The sequence below is a fragment of the Cardiocondyla obscurior genome, linkage group LG09 (genome assembly GCF_019399895.1).
Source record: "Cardiocondyla obscurior isolate alpha-2009 linkage group LG09, Cobs3.1, whole genome shotgun sequence".
NCBI lineage: Eukaryota > Metazoa > Arthropoda > Insecta > Hymenoptera > Formicidae > Cardiocondyla > Cardiocondyla obscurior.
Window position 1 is genome coordinate 6,782,380 of NC_091872.1, and position 17,710 is coordinate 6,800,089.

Sequence of the window (17,710 nt, forward strand, 5' to 3'; positions counted from 1 at the left end):
TATACCCTTGCGAACCGCTACATTCTATTAATAAAAACGGTTCTAAATTCATTAAAAAAAAAATTATTACGACTCTAAAGTCACTAGACGACTCTCATTTTTAAGTGCCACATTCGCGTAACCGCGCGATTATCTGATCTTCTTCGCGTCTATGGTCAGGTGTTCGATGCCCGCCTAACCTAAATATGCAGACCTGATGCACTAAAGATAATTCACGACAACCTTCTATTTTCGCGACAACGCTACTTTTTTCCCCGCATTCGTTCGCAATGTAAGTCATATACGGCGACCGCTGTTGTTTCGAGACAAATGCTTTGAAACCGATGGAACCGCGGACCGTCGTTGCCACACGACTATTCGTATCTCCGGATCGTGACAATTACATAAATGATTTCTTCAGATTAACGGCGATGCTGCAATTTAGCGCGATGGTGTATTCAACGACTGCCAGGCTGGCGCCGCGTTCGTCTTGGCGGTTCACCGCACTAATGGCCTGCAACTCCAGCACGGTTACCGGCGAACAGCCAGTCCCTACGCCTGTAAACGTAAAGTGCAGTTGACAGCTTCTCAATGGCTTTCTTTTTCTATTATTTTTCTTGATCTTTGCATGTTAACATTCTGTTTGGAATCCCTTGTTAAAAAAAAAAAAAATTATTAGCGGTTTATTTTGTAGGAAGACAATGACGACAAGTTTTCAAAGGTGCAGTCTGAGTTACAAAAGAAAGAGGAGAAGAAATCTAACGAAATGGACATTCAAACTGCAATCCCTGTAATGGAGGGAAGGGGTACTAGGAAGAAACGATTGAACGAGAACAACACAGTATTTGTCAAACAATTTCAAGCTGCCAAGTCTGTAAATGACTTGTTGGATTTGGCAGTATTGCCAAACCTGTCCTCCATTAATGCCTTGAAGCTGATATCAAGTATAACTAAACAAATTAACAGTGGGAAGTCTCAGATGCAAAACCTTGAGACTGATGAAAGATTTATTCACCTCAGAAAGATAGTTCAGAGTGGTGAAGAGAGCAAAAGTCAGGAAGCACTATCACATAAGCTATTAAAATATTCCCAGTTATCTACACCTGCAATGATTGCAGTGAGTATAACACTTCTGTTTTTTTTTTTTTTACGTGCAAAACTTTGATATATTATTGTGTAAGTATCTGTGCCTGCAATGTTTGCAGTTATCTACACTTATAATAGAAATAATGCCCACATATTGAATATATACATATGTATGTACATTAATTTATGTGATGAAGGTGATAGCATCATTAAGAGAGCAAGGAAAGAGAAATACTCCATTATTAAAGATGCTGTCATACAATATTGTAAAATACAATACAGCATTAGATTTGAAGCAATGTGCAACTTTATTATACAGCATGGCTGTACTCAATTTTCCAGACAAGGTACTTTTAACTATTATTTTTGTATAAATATAAAGGAGAAATTTTTTAATGACATTAATAATATCGAATAGGTATTGTTGGAAAAAATTACATCCGATTTGTTGGTATGTGCATCGCAAAGTAACAACGCTGCTATAAATAAATCCATAATAACGTCACTAGGATTTCTGCGTTATAAGAACGAAGATGTACTTGATGCGTTTTGTGATACGTTTTTTAAGAAATCAGTAAATTACGACTTTCTGGATTATTCATCAATTATACAAACGTTTGCGGCTTTAAGATATAAATCGCAGAAGGCAAATTCGTTTATTGAGGTATATAAAAAATTTTATAATAAATTCTCATTTTTATTTTAAATATTTTCTGTGAGAAAATTTTACTTTTTTAAAAATAATTTTATACATATTAATTAATTATTTTTGTCAACAGAAATTTATAGAATATGCAAGTCCTCTTGAAACGACTTTAATCGAATGGTTGGATATTGTATGGTCTTTAGCAGTTTTAGATGCAGTAAAATCGCAACACGTAAAGTCTGTGCTGGAACCTACATTTTTAGAAAAATTAAACAGTCAGTATTTATTGTTAAGTAACGTATTTAAGGTTTAATGTCGTCTTAATGTGTTAATAGTATTAATTTTTTTTATTGTAATTTATACAGACTCTAACTTGTTAAATATATCAAAAATATTAAAAATATTAAATATCAATGCTGTTGCACAGTTTGTACTGAAAGATTATGAAGGTATGTATTAAAGAATGTACATACATATATTATATCTTGGCATTATATTACTTTTAATTACAGGACCTTTTTTAAGTGAAGATTCAGAATATAATATATCTATAGTTAGATCAAAAGAAAAACAAGTGTACATAAATGCGTTGTCGGAAGCGCTAACAGAAATATTACCATCTTCGTCTTATTTTAAAACAAATGTTAATGCAAATATGGGCTTCTTGTTAGGTAAACTATAAAAATTTATACTAGTAACTAATTTTTTGTAGAATTTAATTTCAAAATTTTAAATGCATGAAAAATATATTAAATATTATACTTTCTTTAGATGCGGAATATCGCGTAAATGATCAACACAAGATTGTAAAAGTGGAAGAGTGGAACGAACAGTCAAATAATGTACAAAGGTATGTATATGTGTTCCAAAAAACGTGTCACTCTTGAAAACTATACGTAAGAAATTGGAATTAAAAACAAAAAGTCAAAAATATATATTAAAAATTATTTTAAATGTAAAATTAACAATTATTTCGTAAATATTTCAGGATAGCAATATTGGTGCATGATTACCATGCTTATTGCATAGGACAAAACGATCTTGTAGGATCAGTATATTTATACACACAATTGTTAAAAGCCAAAGGATATGATCTTATATCAATTTCTTATGAAAATTTCAGTGCACAGGACAATATAAAAAAACGGGTAAATTATTTGAAGCAATGTATAAACAATGTACAGGAAATTAAGTCAGTAAAACAAACGTAATCAATATAGTACAGTATTGGCCTAGTCCAATAATATTCAAATAAATATTTAAAAAATAAAATGTACAAATAAAACCGCTTTCATTATTCCTTAGATGTTCCAAAACTGGAAATTAATTAAATGTTATTTTTTATACAGTTACTAAATCACATTTTATCTTATTTCCATATCATATCTTAAACCAACAAAATAGGACTAATAAAAACTATCTCTTTAAATATTTATAATATTTTTATCTGTACTAGAACAAACCATGCGCACGCGAAGCGTGCGCTATTTTCGAAAGGTTTCGAATTCGTGCGCGTCATTATAATTGAGTAATGTATAGTCGACGACGTATTATCAGTTCACGAGACTCGATTACAAACTACGAAAAAAAAAAATCATGCGACTTACCAATCTGCATGAGCTTCAGCGGAGTTGTAAAGTTCTGCCGGTTGCTCCGCTGATGCAGGATGCCTCCTGGGCCTGCTCCTCCTCTCAGATGGGACGTGATAAGCCATCCTTCCGCGCACTAGACACTCGCGAACGCGATTAGATTAATTACTATCGCGAAAATTATTAAACACTGTCGCACGTTATTTTTCGACACTCCCGTAAAAAATTAATCGTCAAAAAGCGCCCGATAATTAACGACACCCCCGAAGCGACCGACAAACCGGCTGCGGTTCGTATTATTACAAATATCGGCGTGCGGCACTTTCACTGAACGATGCACATTAGCTAAGTTCCTCTTGATCTGTAACAAAAAAATTAACAAAATTATTTTGTAAATATTACATCTATTTAAATAAAATAATAAAAAAACGTTATCAAAAATCTGAAGCATTTAATTCGAAAGGAAAATTGATATTTACCCTGGAGTTACTTCGCTGGTGCAAAATACTCTTCCTGAGCCTCCTCTTCTCAGATGGGACTTGTCGAGTCATTCTTCCGCGCACTGAACACTCGCGGGAAACTGGCTACGACGTAAAGCCAAGTCCAAGAATCACCTTTTGATTCTTCGGTCAATTCTCGTCTCTTGAACTTTATGTACACTAAAAAGTAGATATTTGCTTCGACGACGACGGCTAGCGTACGTGATGATGTCGAGTTTTACACGAAACGCGCGTGTAAATGTACCGCGGAGCACCGGTAGTCGAGGACTGACAATAAGAGGGAACGTGCCCCACTGCTACCTACTCGTACTCGATGGTCGAGGGAGGACCTGGGGCGAGGGAGAAGTTGGATAGAGAAAGCGCGTGTTATGTTTCAGTAGAATTTTAATAAAAAAAATTAAACGACCATCGACGTGGACGACTGAATCGAACCTACAGTCGACTTGACAACTGATGACAGTTGACAAATAAAGTATCGTATAGCACGAAGAGAGGAAGCTGGAACAATTAAAAGCTATTTCATGTACAACACAAATTTTTTTAAATAGAATAGTTATATTTACATTGAATATTTCATTATTCCTTATGAATTAAACTACTTTACTCTTTATATTTATTGTTGCTACAATATTAAGGTTTAATTTATCACTGTGGTGGTCGCCAAGGTTCAATCTTTGGTCTTGTAGTACTGTATGGCATGTAAGCTTGATCAGTGCCACTCAGATTTTGTTGATGATCAATCATCCATTTGTATTTAGGCCGAGATGGGTCTTTGTACGGTGGCAGATCTGTCTTGTAATGTAACCAACCAAACCATTCAGCTGGAACTTGGGAGCCATCATAATTAAGGCCAACTCTATCTGCATATATCACCCATCTGTTACGACCTGTAAAGAATATACAGTCAGAATACAAACCATTTACAAAATTAATTTTACTGCTTTTTCTCTATATTATTCTCACTTGTATTCATACTAAAGGTAGCATACTTATTAACTCACCTACAAAATATGCATTATTTTCGTAATATCGGTTTCCATACTTGTCTTCTCCAATCAAGGTGCCAGTTTTCAGTTCGTCTACCCTGTTGAATTAATTCATATTAGATACTTTAGATACTTTAAATACAAGAAAATTAAACTGATTCTATATTTCGCCTTCAAAATATTTTTTTACAAACGCATAAGGACACAAAGTTGAAGAGAGAAGCAAATATAGTCGAGCCAATGTAATGTCCTGACAAGTTTGTTACATTGTTATTATAATATATAACTGTATAATAACCTGAATAGAGTTTTCACGGAGCCGATAATGCCACCGTTGTCGCGTACCGCGCGAAATAAATTCGCGACTTTATCGAACCCTAATAATTTCGCCATATTTACGTCTGCGGGTGAAAATAAGATTAGGTAGGGTCAAATAGTGTCGCCAATAGTTGGACGTCGAAATCTAGGTAGGAATATATTAAAAAACGGTCACGTCTAGTGACTTCGATTATATTAGGAACATGTGTGAGCCTGTGAGGATTTATAGGCTAGATTTCCTCACAGATATTTTTATTCGAATTTGTATCGAAAACTGCAATGAATTATTACATCACGTTAAACAATTTTATTATATGTGTTGTCTTTCGTCACATTTCTAGATTTAATAAGGATTTTTAAACTTTGAAACTTTTAAAAGAGATGAATAAACTAGCGGTTGTCGAACGAAATTTGCGATTGCAACTGCGACATATGAATACGAATGGAGCAAGACAAAAACAAACTCCGAACAAGTATTGTTTACAGCTCGTTAGGTATTTATCTTTTTCACATAATTAAACCTAAGGTTGCACAAATTTAAATAAATTATATAGTCATAATTATGTTACATCTTTGTTATTTTTAGTATGTAATATCGGTAGTAGAGATAACTTTAATCAAGTCTTGTGGAACAGTATCAGTGAACAAGTCTATCGTGACCTATTCATAACTACCCATCCTTATTTCTAGGAACAGCGACTATGAGAACTTTCTGTGCACGTTGTTGCTTCCACACAGCATCAAATCGGCAGCGTTTGCTATTCGCGCATTTAATGTCGAGGTAGCGCAAGTAGAGGATCAAGTCAGTAACAATACGATAGGTGCTATGCGACTACAATTCTGGACTAATGCCCTGGATGGAATTTACAATAGCAACCCAACGAGGAGTCCTGTGGCACTGGAGTTACACAGGGTAGATGAACAAAATGGAATGCTGTACATTGGCTTGTATCTCTCGATCGCTGGAAATTAGAGGTTATTCGCATCTTGCAGATCCTCCAGCATCACAAGTTGTCTAAGCGTTATTTCAAACGTTTGATTGATGCCCGCTCGAATAAGCTGAGCGGCTCGATATTCGTAGACCTAGAATCGCTCGAGAGGTATTGTGATTACACCACGTCATCGATTTATTATTTATTGCTGGAGGCACAGGGCACAGCAAGTGTAAACGCCGATCACGCAGCCAGTCATTTTGGTAAGGCTCACGGTCTGGTCACTCTAATACGTTCCGTGCCATATAACGCCCGAAAGCGCGTTATGGTATTGCCACAGGATGTTCTTCTGAAACACGGCGTCTCCTCCGAGTCCGTCTTTCAAGGACAGTCGAGCGCTGGATTTAAAGACACTGTACTTGAAGTCGCCTCTTGTGCCAAGCAGCACTTGAAAATGGTACTCGTAACATATATAATTTAATATCACATTTAAGATTAAGTGTTAGTTCAATATTAACGATTAGTTCGCAGTCTGTATTCTTTGTACGTTATTGGTTAAAGAAGTTCAGAATAAAATGCACGATATTATCTCTGTTTTAGGCGATGTCACTTAAGAAGACAGCAGGCAAAGATCTCAATGTGATATTTCTACCGACAGTTTGTATAGAAAATTATTTAGAGGAACTGAGGAAAGTAGATTTCGACGTTTTCCATCCCATACTTCAGAAAAGAAACGGCGTCCTTCCTTTACAATTATTGTGGCGAAAGCTATGGTTTTAGGGTTATCTAATACTCTTTTTAGTGGTAATAAATGAATTTAAAAGTAATATGCTTTTAGAAATTTCTGTTTGTAAGAATAAAATTTTGTTTTTGCAGATGTTAATCTCAATTGTGCGGAAATATTTCTTATATATTAATAAAAATGTAATAAAAGCTTTAGTTGACAATGAGTCCTGGATGTGTCGAATAGTTTCGAATACCTACACGCGAACAGTCACGTGACACTCATATGCGAGATACCAGTTAAAAAAAAAAAAAAATCGACGCTTTACTCTGACGATCTATGATACATTTATTCCACGTCCATTGAACGAGTCGTTTGTTGATCTTCTGACTTATCTTTTGATTAGTTAGAATATATATCTACGTGAAGTAACAGGACGTAAAACTTAAATTTAGTACTCTTAGAACGTTGTTTTGCACCGCGAAGATCGTGATCTAAAGTGGTTTATCGAGGAATCTTAGTTACAGGTAATGCGTCATTCTCGTTTAATATGTTCCGGTATCTTTGATTAGCTTGGAAAATTTATACGTTTTTTATATTAACTAACGTTAACTTATTTCGTCTTATCTCGTTGATTTGTAGGATATATTTTCGTAAATTACGTTGAATAGTAAATTCGTTACATTAAGGTTATGAAACCAAGATGATTCACCTTATTTAATACTTGGATGCTATACTAGAAAACACTGAAAGAAACTATAAAAGTTTTCGTTTTTACAGATCACAATGTCTACAACATCGCAGAAGCATAGAAACTTTGTGGCGGAGCCCATGGGAGATAAACCAGTAACCGAGCTTGCTGGAGTTGGAGAAGTTTTGGGAAAAAGATTAGAAGCTGCAGGATTTGACAGGGTAAACATGTTTATGCATACTAATTTGTTTTATACAATTATTGTATACAATTTCTATTATAAGTTTTAAAAACTTTTTTTTTAATTTAATTTTTTTTTTTAATTTAGTTATTAGGTTAAAATTATAAAAATATTTTATTTTATTTAATGACTAAATTAAAATATAGCAATAATATGCAATTTTTTTGCAATTATTAACTTTATAATTTCATGAATCTGTTTATTAGATATGAATTAATTAATAGTTGTTAATTTTATTACACAGGCATATGTGGTGCTTGGACAGTACTTAGTGCTGAAAAAGAATAAGGAGTTGTTTCAAGAATGGATGAAAGATGCATGCTCGGCGAATGCAAAACAGTCGACAGATTGTTATCAATGTCTCACTGACTGGTGTGAAGAATTTTTGTAAAGTTTTCGTGGCATAGATTTCACTTTAAGTATTTTTTTTAAAGAAATGATAAATAATTATAAAGTTACATAACGTATGAATGCAAAATGAAAATATATTTTAATACTTGCGTACTTTAAATATATCTTGCTTACAATTTTAAACAATAAACGTAAAATATGATGAATTTTTATTTCTATGAATGAAATAGTTACTGTAGTGCATTTATTATACTTTAATATTTATTTAAAAACAAAACTTTATATTATATATATTTTGCAATTAGTAACCAGATTTCAGTGAACGTTTATATAATAATAATAATTCGATAAAGATGTTCGTATTTTTGGTACATAATAAAAAAAAATACATTTAAAAAACTGTTGCACTGTAACCAATATAAATGTTATAAAAGAATGTGTAGTTTTAGATATAAAAACATGTTAATGAGCATAATAGTATAAAGATAACATTTATGTAAACAACAGAAAAGCAAGATTTACTTTTTAAAAATATTCTGGTTAAAAAGAATTTGATTATAAAGACACAATATATTTGAAATACAAATTATTTTTTAAATTTGAAATTGTGAGTTCTTTCATTATTTTGTTTCATGCTACCTTATCTTTTTATTCCTTTCTTTTCCCCCCTCTTTTTGTAATAACTGTTACTGCTCGTGATTAATTTTTTTTCAAATATTTGCGCGTTGCCTAATTTTTCAATCAACTTTTTGATTAACGAAATAGTCGAAGGGCTTCAGTTTCTTTTTTTTATTTATTTTTTTTTTAATTACACGTTGATTCCAATTTCTATCGAAAAAAACCCTTAAACAAAAAAGATTAAGGTACGCGAAGAACTCTGTTTTAAATAGAATAAGTATAGATTCTTGTAGCAATATCCACGATCCTATTAGTGTATCTGATTATGTTTCCTTGACGCGTATCTGTCTGGAGCTCCGATCGAAGGATAGTAGAGATGGATTAAAAAATTTCATCGTCAGCATTTCGAGAATGATGAATAAGGATAGCGCGCCGTCAATTCGCCGAACGATTTGTCATTAATCAGTGGCTAGACGACAAGTCCGGACGAAAGCGCGTTTTCTCGTCGCGGTTTTCAAAAATGCACGCGGATGTAATGATACGCGCGGCGAGTGGATGATTAATCGCGCGCGCCGTATCGTCGGCTTTGATCTACGCGCGCGGTACGACGCGCGTACACGCGCATAATTAGGTAAACCGATAATTGGCAGCAAAGTCAAGGAGAGCAAGCGACGTTGATTGCCACGGCGAGAGTTTTAACCGTAAGTCCGATTTCTCACCTTTCGAAGGAGTCCCGCGAATTGTTAACCCTAAATTCTGCGGGCACAATATTTTAACTGAACTCCGTAGACGTGTATACACATCTTATAAGATTGTGTCAGGCTGTAATCACGCGCTCGATTAATTCTAGCGTCGACGGCGAAGAGCAAACTTGCGAAGTACGTGTTCCAAGTACGTACAACCGTAATTGCCACGAACGATAGAATAAATAAATTGAGCCAAAGCTTTTCCGTGATCGAAAGGTTCTCCAAACGCGCGATGTAGCCTGATTTTTAACGTTACTAAAATAATTTTTTTTATGTTTCTTTTTTCTTCTTCTTGCATTTTAAATAAGCCGAGTGCTTTCTGCTGTTTCCTATAGGAGCGCAACTGCTCAGTGAGCTCTTGCATTTTATTTGTGGATACTTTCAGATCTTAATTAATAATCCAATCAGATGTAAGAGCTCACTGAACGGCTGTCGCTGAACGCCCTCATTAGCTCACAAGTATTTGTTGTATTTTTTACGAGGTGTAAGGTTAGATTGTCATGCACCGATGTATGTTGTGCATGTAGCGAGATTGTTTACAGACGTCAGGTGATTCCGAACGATTTCGGCTATCTTCTGAGGAAACGCACGTAATCCTGATTGCAAGATCGCGAGTCTTTACCTGTGCGATTAAACTTCGAAAATGAGGATCGCCGTAGAGGGTTGCGCTCATGGCGAGCTGGACATTATTTACGATACCATACAGGAAATCGAGAGGATTGACGGTAGGAAGATTGATTTGCTCATTTGTTGCGGCGATTTTCAAGCCACCAGAAATTTAAGTGACTTAAAATGCATGGCGGTGTCGGACAAGTACCGAGACATGTGTACATTTTACAAGTGAGTACTGTCGAGCAGCACACCGTTAAAAATATTGCATACATGGTTCTTCAGATTTCGAATTTATTTATGTACGTACGTTTTAGATATTATTCTGGTGAAAAGAAAGCTCCTGTGTTAACCATTTTTATTGGAGGCAATCATGAAGCTTCAAATTACCTACAGGAATTGCCATATGGGGGATGGGTTGCACCTAACATTTATTATCTTGGATATGCAGGTGTGGTGCAAGTGGCTGGAATCAGAATTGCAGGACTTTCAGGCATATACAAAAGCCAACACTGGATGCAAGGACGTTATGAGAAACCTCCATATACTGATAGCACTATACGAAGTGTTTATCATATTAGAAATTTAGAAGTGTTTAGATTAAAACAAGTAAATTGATTAAGTATATTAGATTAGTATAAAATAAGGACCCATTTATATATATTCGTATTTATGTCTAAATGTGTCCATATCTATACATTTACTTTCATAATATAATTTTAGACAAAAATACAAATATCAGATAATTAACAAATATATTTTTAGCTCTCTGGTAAAATTGATATATTTTTATCACATGATTGGCCAGCAGGGGTAACAAAATATGGAGATGAAGACACATTGTTGAAACGAAAACCGTTTTTTAAGTAACTTTTGAATAGATTTTTAACTAGATTTAAAAAAAATTGAAAAATATATTAAGTTTTAATAGATCCTAATATAATTTGACGTTTTAGGGATGATATAGAAAGCAATACGCTCGGCAGCCCTCCATGCATGGAGTTGTTAGAACGTCTTTATCCGTCCTACTGGTTTTCTGCGCATTTGCATTGCAAGTTTGCGGCGCTTGTTCCTGAGAAAGGGGGAACCCGAGTGACGAAGTTTTTAGCGTTAGATAAATGTCTACCGAAACGGAAATTCCTTCAGGTGCTGGAAGTGCGTTCGCAGGAAGACAGCTCAGTGCAACTGAGCTACGATCTAGAGTGGTTGACGATACTTTATTTGACGAATCATCTGTTAAGCGTTAAGAGCAGTATCCACTATATGCCTGGTCAATACGGTGCCGGCAGATGGACTTACACGCCTACGGCAAAAGAGAAGCAGACTGTATATGAGAAATTTGGTTCTGATTTGCGTATTCCTCTTAATTTCACTCAAACGGTTAAACCGTACGATCCGTGCGACACAAATACTCGAATCGAACGGCCGCAGCTGCAGATAAACGATCAAACTACACGATTTTGTCAGATACTGAGCATCGACGATCCTTCTACCCTGCTGCAAATCATCGCGAACAGTTCAAAAGATAATAGTAGGTCGAGCGAGGTGTCAATGGAGACGTCCGGCGAGTACGCATCCGATTCTATGGACATATCGTTCGAGGAAAAAAATGTGTTCAGCTCCACTTTCGAAGAGAATTTGTCGAATAAGTATTTTATTGACAGCTCGCCGACGAATCCTAAAAGCGACGGTGACGAATCTGATAACGTGGACACGAGTAAAAGTACTTTGGATGAAACCGCTGACAGTTCAACTACATTTACAGATCCCGCTACGATAGACGACAGTGAGTGACGCTAATGCAAGATAATGACAAGTGCAGAGATAATGACAAGTGCAGAGAATATAATGAATTATTAGGATATTAAATTATTATTATTGTATTTTGCAGGTAACGAACAATCTAATTGCGTCCAAACTGAGCCGAATTGCAAGAAGTTCAAACGTCGAAATTATTCTTTGTATTCTAACACATTCTAACTGTGATAGTGTTATCACTTATTAGGTACTTGCATCTGTATTCGTGTTGTTTCCTCATGGAACCTTTCTGTATTATATCTCCTTTGTAAATAGCAAGAATTTTTTATAATGGATTATATATATGTATTATATATCTTAAAAACTTACGAACAAATCTCTTAATTTATTATCCTTGTGTATTCTTGCCGAAATAGAGCACCTTTCCTTGTCTATAAAACGCCTCGTTAAAATCGATAACATTGAATTAATTCTCACCAAAAAGTTGCTCCGCCGATGCCTGATACCCTTCCTGGTTCTCCTCCTTTTCTCAGGATGTCTGCGGAATGTCGGGTCGGTCCTTCCTTCAATGCTGGAGTATTATCTGAAACAGAAAAATTACAATTAATATTCTGTTCTGTTAGATGTCTTATTGAGCTATCTTATTTCTTGAATCAAAATTAAAAATTTAACGAGAAAGGCGGTAACGCGTTCTGAAGCGCGGTAGAAATAAAACGCGGGATAATGAATATCCGCGGGATAGTGAAATTATGATTAATATTTTGTTTTATTCGATTATTATTGAGCTATTGATTACTCAAGTCAAATTCAAAAATTTAACGAAAAAGGTGGTTGCGTGTTTTGAATAACGGTAAAGATAAAAAGCGGGATAGTGAATAACCCCCCGGTGGGGGTAACACAAGGGGGGAAAGAATATCCCGCGCGATAGTAGGGAAAACATTAAAGGGTTGGGGGAAGTTTTCGCGGTCATTCTACCGACGACTTTTGACCGCGCAACAAGGTGACGTGGACCTCGCTTGAAGTGACAGTTAGATTCTTGTGTCGGGATTCAAGGTTAATAGGAAGTGTCGTGGACTATCCCGCGAGTGTCTACCGCGGTAGGAATATTTTATATCGCGGCGCGTTTTATACCGGTGCTTCGTGCAAGTTTTGTGTCGTTCGTTATACCGACCGAAGTATTAAAGTGACAGTTAGACCGCGCTTACGTCTCAGGGTCGTGTTTAAAGATTTAACGGAAGTGTCGTGAATATCCCGCGAGTGATCTAGTGCGCGGAGAACGTTATTTTATTATAAAACAAGGATGCTTTTTCGTGATCGAAATATTGTTTCGCGCTTTCGGGATATAATAATTCGCGTTTCAATTTATTTTTTAATTAATCGTCGTACAGCCAGAGTACGCGTTATCTCTCGCGGAGTGTCGATTTTCTGTCTGGTAAGACGTGCTAATAGTACAGTGACCGGTAATGATGACTTGACTCACTGTGGCGAAGGCGGCTAACGCGCGTGAGCTAGGGTGGAGCGTTAGCCTTACCGCGGATCGTGCGTGAACCTTGGAGTACCGAGAGAAGCGAGAGAACGAGGGAAAAGGAAGGCATCTTTATGTTCTGTTCTGTTCACGACCGTGCGTGTGAGAAAGAACGCATGAGTGATCGCTAAGAAATCATTATAGGCGCCTCTAATGATTTCTTAGCGATCACTTGTGCGTTCTCTCTCACATGTACGGTCGCGAACAGAACAGAGCATGAAGATGCCTTCCTTCAACTTTTCCCTCGTTTTCTCGTTTCTTTCGGTACTTCAGGACTCACGTACGCGATCCGCGGTAAGGCCTGACGCACTTCACCCTAGCTTACGCGCGTTAGTCGCCGTTGCCGCATTGAATCATGCTATTATTGCCGGTCACTACTATTACATGCAATTCGGGAAACGGTATCTTCTGCTTGAGAGACTCGCGTTACGCCGGATTGTGCGATGCGTATTTTAGTAGTTTTAAATTTCTATTTAAACAATTTTTTCTTGTTTTATAATAATTTAAACTATGAGTCATAGTGTAATAAAGTGCGCGGTGAATATGTGTCATAGTGTTATGAAGTGCGCGGTGAATATGTGTCATAGTGTTATGAAGTGCGCGGTGAATATTATGTAAGTGAGTGTGAGTGTGAGTGTACAGTTTCGCGTTTTTGTATATAATACGGGGTGCCGTGTTTAAGTTATTACAAAACAAGGTCGCTTTTCTCGTAATCGGAATATTGTTTCGCGCTTTCGGGATATAGTAATTCGCGTTTTTAATTTATTTTTTAATGGATCGTCGTACAGCCCGGAGTATTCGTCGGTCCCTCGCGGAGTGTCGTTTTCTGTTTCGTTAGCCGTGACTGATAGTGCGTGCGCTACTGCACGCAATTCGGGAAATTGGCATCTGCTGCTTGAGAGATTCGCGTTACGTCGGATTGTGCGACGCGTATTTTAGTAGTTTTAAAGTCCTATTCGCACAATTTTTTCTTGTTTTATAATAATTTAGACTAGGTATGAGTGATAGTGTAATAAAGTGCGTGGTGAATATGAGTTATAGTGTTATGAAGTGCGCGGTGAATATTATGTGAGTGAGTGTGAGTGAGTGTGAGTGAGTGTGAGTGAGTGTGAGTGTACAGTTTCGCGTTTTTGTTTATAATACGGGGTGCCGTGTTTTAATAATAATTTAAACTGTGAGTGATAATGTAAACTAACGAGTGATAATTTAAATTATGAGTGATAGCGTTAGGGGTTAATGACAGTATTTCGCGAGAGTTTCCAGTGCGCGAAAAGATGACTTGACGACGACGACGACCTCCCATCTGAGAGGAGGAGCAGGCCCGGGGGGCATCCTGCATCGGCGGAGCAACTTTAAGGTAAGCATTAATTTTTTAATTAGAATCTTTATTAAAAAGAAACCTTTACTTTTTTTATATGAGTCTTATTAACTAACATGTCTACATTAATATTTTATTTTTTATGTTACAGTCACCGACAACAACTCCGCTGAAGCTCATGCAGATTGATAAGTTGCATGTTTTTTTTTTACAAATTCCTTTAACTGTCTTTATTTTAATTGTTATATTATATATGTTTTATGTATACTTATATATTTTTATGTACATATGCTTTAATATATATTTTACTTTCAGAGAAATAATACTTTTTTTTTTTTACAAATTTCTTATTTAAATGTCTTTATTTTAATTGTTATATTATATATGTTTTATGTATACTTATATATTTTTATGTACATATGCTTTAATATATATTTTACTTTCAGAGAAATAATACTTTTTTTTTTTACAAATTTCTTATTTAAATGTCTTTATTTTAATTGTTATATTATATATGTTTTATATATACTTATATATTTTTATATACATATGCTTTAATATATATTTTACTTTCAGAGAAATAATGCTTTTTTTATAAATTCTTTATTTAATTGTCTTTATTTCTTTTTATTTTAATTGTTATATTACATATGTTTTATATATACTTATATATTTTTATATGCATATGCTTTAATATATATTACTTTCAGAGAAATGATGCTTTTTTTTACAAATTTTTTATTTAATGAATTAAATAAGACAGCTGTCTTATTTCCTTGAATTAAAATACAGGCGCGCGCCTGTATACATATATTAAATATATTTATTTGCAATAATATTATATTGCTTTAGGAGAAATGATGTGTAGGATGCATCAAAAATTTTTAACCACACCGGTCGTACTTACAGAAAATATTAAAAATATGTACAACCGACAGTCCGCAGTCTGTTTAAGTGGGACGGAAAATTTTTGTTGCATTTTACATTAAAAATTTATATTATATTATATCTTGAAAATGTCGGATCATACACAATTCGGTAAGTCGGATTTCGTACTACTTAAAATTATTTAAGACTCCGCGATGTTACCGAGAAGCGGATCTGAGATATCTGCCGGCGACGCCACGAAAGAACAGGACAGACAGTGTATAGGTCTGGCCTGTTCTTCTATCCGACGGCAGCCGAAACGCTGGCTTCACACGGACGAGCCTCTGTATCTGAACGCGTAGAGCCGCGATTCCGAGTTGGGCTCTCTGTCTGAGGCATTAGCAGGCGCTACGGGCACACGCGACACGGCATTGTGCCTAGTGTGCGTATGTTGCCCGTCTAAAATCTGCGACCACTGCTGTCAACTGCTGTCAACGCAACGTCTTCTTCAACAAGCGAAAGATCTGAATTGTTGGTTATTGCCGATTTACCCGTGTTCGTCGGTAAACGGTCAAAGAATGGTACTCTTGCATCTGAAGGCATTTGGACTATTAGTGGGTGCTCCCATCGCATAAGCAAATTTACGACGAAGGGTGTCACGAGGCGCGAACGTAGCCGTAGACGCCAAGTACAGCTGGACCCCGAATGACCCGCCAAGTCTTCGTCGTCTTGATTTTGCCCACTGATCACGAACGCAAACAATGGACAAGTTGACCATCATCTCGGGGATGCTGTTCCTGCTCGCGGATGTCTCCGCCATCATCAGCATCGCTATGCCGGACTGGATCATCACCGACGTCGGCGGTATTTGCCAGTACTGTTTTACTTCTCGCTTTTTTATTTATTCTAACATCCGTCGTTTGTTTACGCCGAAAAAATAAAGATTAAATCGACTCGAATCGTCTTAAAGTTAACTTAAAGCGAGAAGTTATACAAGTGTTCGAAAACGCGGTTTACATTTTCTTTTTTGTTTCTTTAATAACAGGTGACACGAAACTGGGCCTCATGTGGTCATGTATGACCTTGTACAATAGGCCGCAAATTTGTTTTAAATCGCAGCTTGGGACTGAATGGATGATGGCACTGGTCTTTATATTTATTGGCTGTATTCTGATTACATCGACTATAATATTACTGGTGATTTCACATTGGGATCGCACTGTTATTCCATTTGCACGTTGGGTAGGATTTGGCGCAAGTACGTATTATAAAAATACATATACGGTATTAAGTGTATTAAAATACAAATTATATATTGCACCCGTTCGTACTCGGCGCGAAGTTCGCGCGCGGGCCATGAACTTCGCGTCGTGCTAGAATAGGCGCAACAATATGTATAAAGCGGTGTAACATTAATCGTAATTAAATTAAATTCCAGTGGTGCTATTTTGCCACGCAGCGGTCATATTTCCAATGGGATTCCACATTGACCAGATCGGCGGACAACCATATCAGTTACCTAACTCGCATCAAGTTGGGATCGCTTACATCCTGTTTGTTCTAGCTCTATGGATTACAGTAATGTCTGAACTCTTTGCAGGCAAAGTTTGTCTACCACATTTTTAGTACATTTGTAACAAAATTTCTTTTTATGTTCTCTGTTTCACTTCATGTGTTACATTTATCATCTACGTTTGTCTCAAGAATTCATACAACGCTACGTTCCAAATTCCTATCTCGGTTACCAGAGATCAATAGTATAGACCATAGGTAACGTAGACAAAAGATTTTAAATAACTAAGGTAGGAATAAAGCACTTGTAAAATTATTTTTATTTTGCAGCTAATTTATAAAACTTTAATAAGGGTTATAATTAATTGTAAAGTATTATGCTATATGTAAATTAGATTAAGATATACAATAGATTAATTATAATCGTTGGTTTTTAATATTCAATGAATCTTCTATAAAATAATGTATATAGTTAGAAAATCTATTAATAAATTATTACATAATATTAATATTTTTCGTTAACTAATGGATGTATAGATATTCTATAAGTGATATGTTAAATTCAGAATTTTTCTATCAATACGTAGTGACATGTTACAACGTATAACGTATCAACTTTTAAATAAACACCTGGGGAAAAACTGAAATAAAACTCGATACATATTTGAAATATATATGTATATATGTATATATATATTTCTTATAATCATAATT

General features: G+C 35.6%; 6 protein-coding genes and 1 long non-coding RNA gene across 8 annotated transcripts; 6 read left to right on the forward strand and 1 right to left on the reverse strand.

The window, feature by feature from the left end:
* Nucleotides 1–145: 145 nt before the first annotated feature.
* On the forward strand, nucleotides 146–3,676 carry LOC139105477 (FAST kinase domain-containing protein 4). The gene is made up of 10 exons (XM_070661584.1): nucleotides 146–271; nucleotides 401–545; nucleotides 674–1,096; nucleotides 1,263–1,412; nucleotides 1,484–1,729; nucleotides 1,845–1,986; nucleotides 2,077–2,160; nucleotides 2,224–2,382; nucleotides 2,483–2,561; nucleotides 2,700–3,676. The coding sequence occupies exons 2-10, from the start codon at nucleotides 411–413 to the stop codon at nucleotides 2,920–2,922; spliced, it is 1,641 nt and encodes a 546-aa protein (XP_070517685.1). The 5' UTR covers nucleotides 146–271; nucleotides 401–410; the 3' UTR covers nucleotides 2,923–3,676.
* A 641-nt stretch (nucleotides 3,677–4,317) lies between these two features.
* On the reverse strand, nucleotides 4,318–5,244 carry Nd-b17.2 (NADH dehydrogenase (ubiquinone) B17.2 subunit). The gene is made up of 3 exons (XM_070661631.1): nucleotides 5,085–5,244; nucleotides 4,802–4,884; nucleotides 4,318–4,687 (listed from the first exon to the last, which is right to left on the reverse strand). Exons 1-3 carry the CDS (start codon nucleotides 5,177–5,179, stop codon nucleotides 4,446–4,448), a joined length of 420 nt encoding a protein of 139 aa, XP_070517732.1. The 5' UTR covers nucleotides 5,180–5,244; the 3' UTR covers nucleotides 4,318–4,445.
* Nucleotides 5,245–5,321: 77 nt separating this feature from the next.
* Nucleotides 5,322–6,987, forward strand: Sicily (NADH dehydrogenase (ubiquinone) complex I, assembly factor 6 homolog sicily). 2 transcript variants are annotated; one of them, XM_070661613.1, is made up of 5 exons: nucleotides 5,322–5,598; nucleotides 5,795–6,017; nucleotides 6,098–6,493; nucleotides 6,637–6,840; nucleotides 6,913–6,987. In XM_070661613.1, exons 1-4 carry the CDS (start codon nucleotides 5,486–5,488, stop codon nucleotides 6,814–6,816), a joined length of 912 nt encoding a protein of 303 aa, XP_070517714.1. In that variant the 5' UTR covers nucleotides 5,322–5,485; the 3' UTR covers nucleotides 6,817–6,840; nucleotides 6,913–6,987. The 2 variants fall into 2 exon arrangements, with proteins under 2 accessions (XP_070517714.1, XP_070517713.1); XM_070661612.1 differs by having other exon boundaries at nucleotides 6,637–6,987.
* A 124-nt stretch (nucleotides 6,988–7,111) lies between these two features.
* Baf (barrier to autointegration factor) lies at nucleotides 7,112–8,648 on the forward strand. Its single transcript, XM_070661632.1, has 3 exons — nucleotides 7,112–7,287; nucleotides 7,541–7,672; nucleotides 7,937–8,648. Exons 2-3 carry the CDS (start codon nucleotides 7,547–7,549, stop codon nucleotides 8,081–8,083), a joined length of 273 nt encoding a protein of 90 aa, XP_070517733.1. The 5' UTR covers nucleotides 7,112–7,287; nucleotides 7,541–7,546; the 3' UTR covers nucleotides 8,084–8,648.
* Nucleotides 8,649–9,842: 1,194 nt separating this feature from the next.
* Nucleotides 9,843–12,150, forward strand: LOC139105479 (lariat debranching enzyme). The gene is made up of 5 exons (XM_070661596.1): nucleotides 9,843–10,247; nucleotides 10,334–10,625; nucleotides 10,782–10,882; nucleotides 10,973–11,802; nucleotides 11,908–12,150. Exons 1-5 carry the CDS (start codon nucleotides 10,051–10,053, stop codon nucleotides 11,994–11,996), a joined length of 1,509 nt encoding a protein of 502 aa, XP_070517697.1. The 5' UTR covers nucleotides 9,843–10,050; the 3' UTR covers nucleotides 11,997–12,150.
* A 1,525-nt stretch (nucleotides 12,151–13,675) lies between these two features.
* LOC139105497 (uncharacterized) lies at nucleotides 13,676–14,862 on the forward strand. Its single transcript, XR_011546207.1, has 2 exons — nucleotides 13,676–14,656; nucleotides 14,769–14,862. It is a non-coding gene; the product is annotated as an uncharacterized lncRNA (long non-coding RNA).
* Nucleotides 14,863–15,882: 1,020 nt separating this feature from the next.
* On the forward strand, nucleotides 15,883–17,371 carry LOC139105491 (modulator of smoothened protein-like). The gene is made up of 3 exons (XM_070661629.1): nucleotides 15,883–16,348; nucleotides 16,530–16,742; nucleotides 16,923–17,371. Exons 1-3 carry the CDS (start codon nucleotides 16,246–16,248, stop codon nucleotides 17,108–17,110), a joined length of 504 nt encoding a protein of 167 aa, XP_070517730.1. The 5' UTR covers nucleotides 15,883–16,245; the 3' UTR covers nucleotides 17,111–17,371.
* Nucleotides 17,372–17,710: the final 339 nt, after the last annotated feature.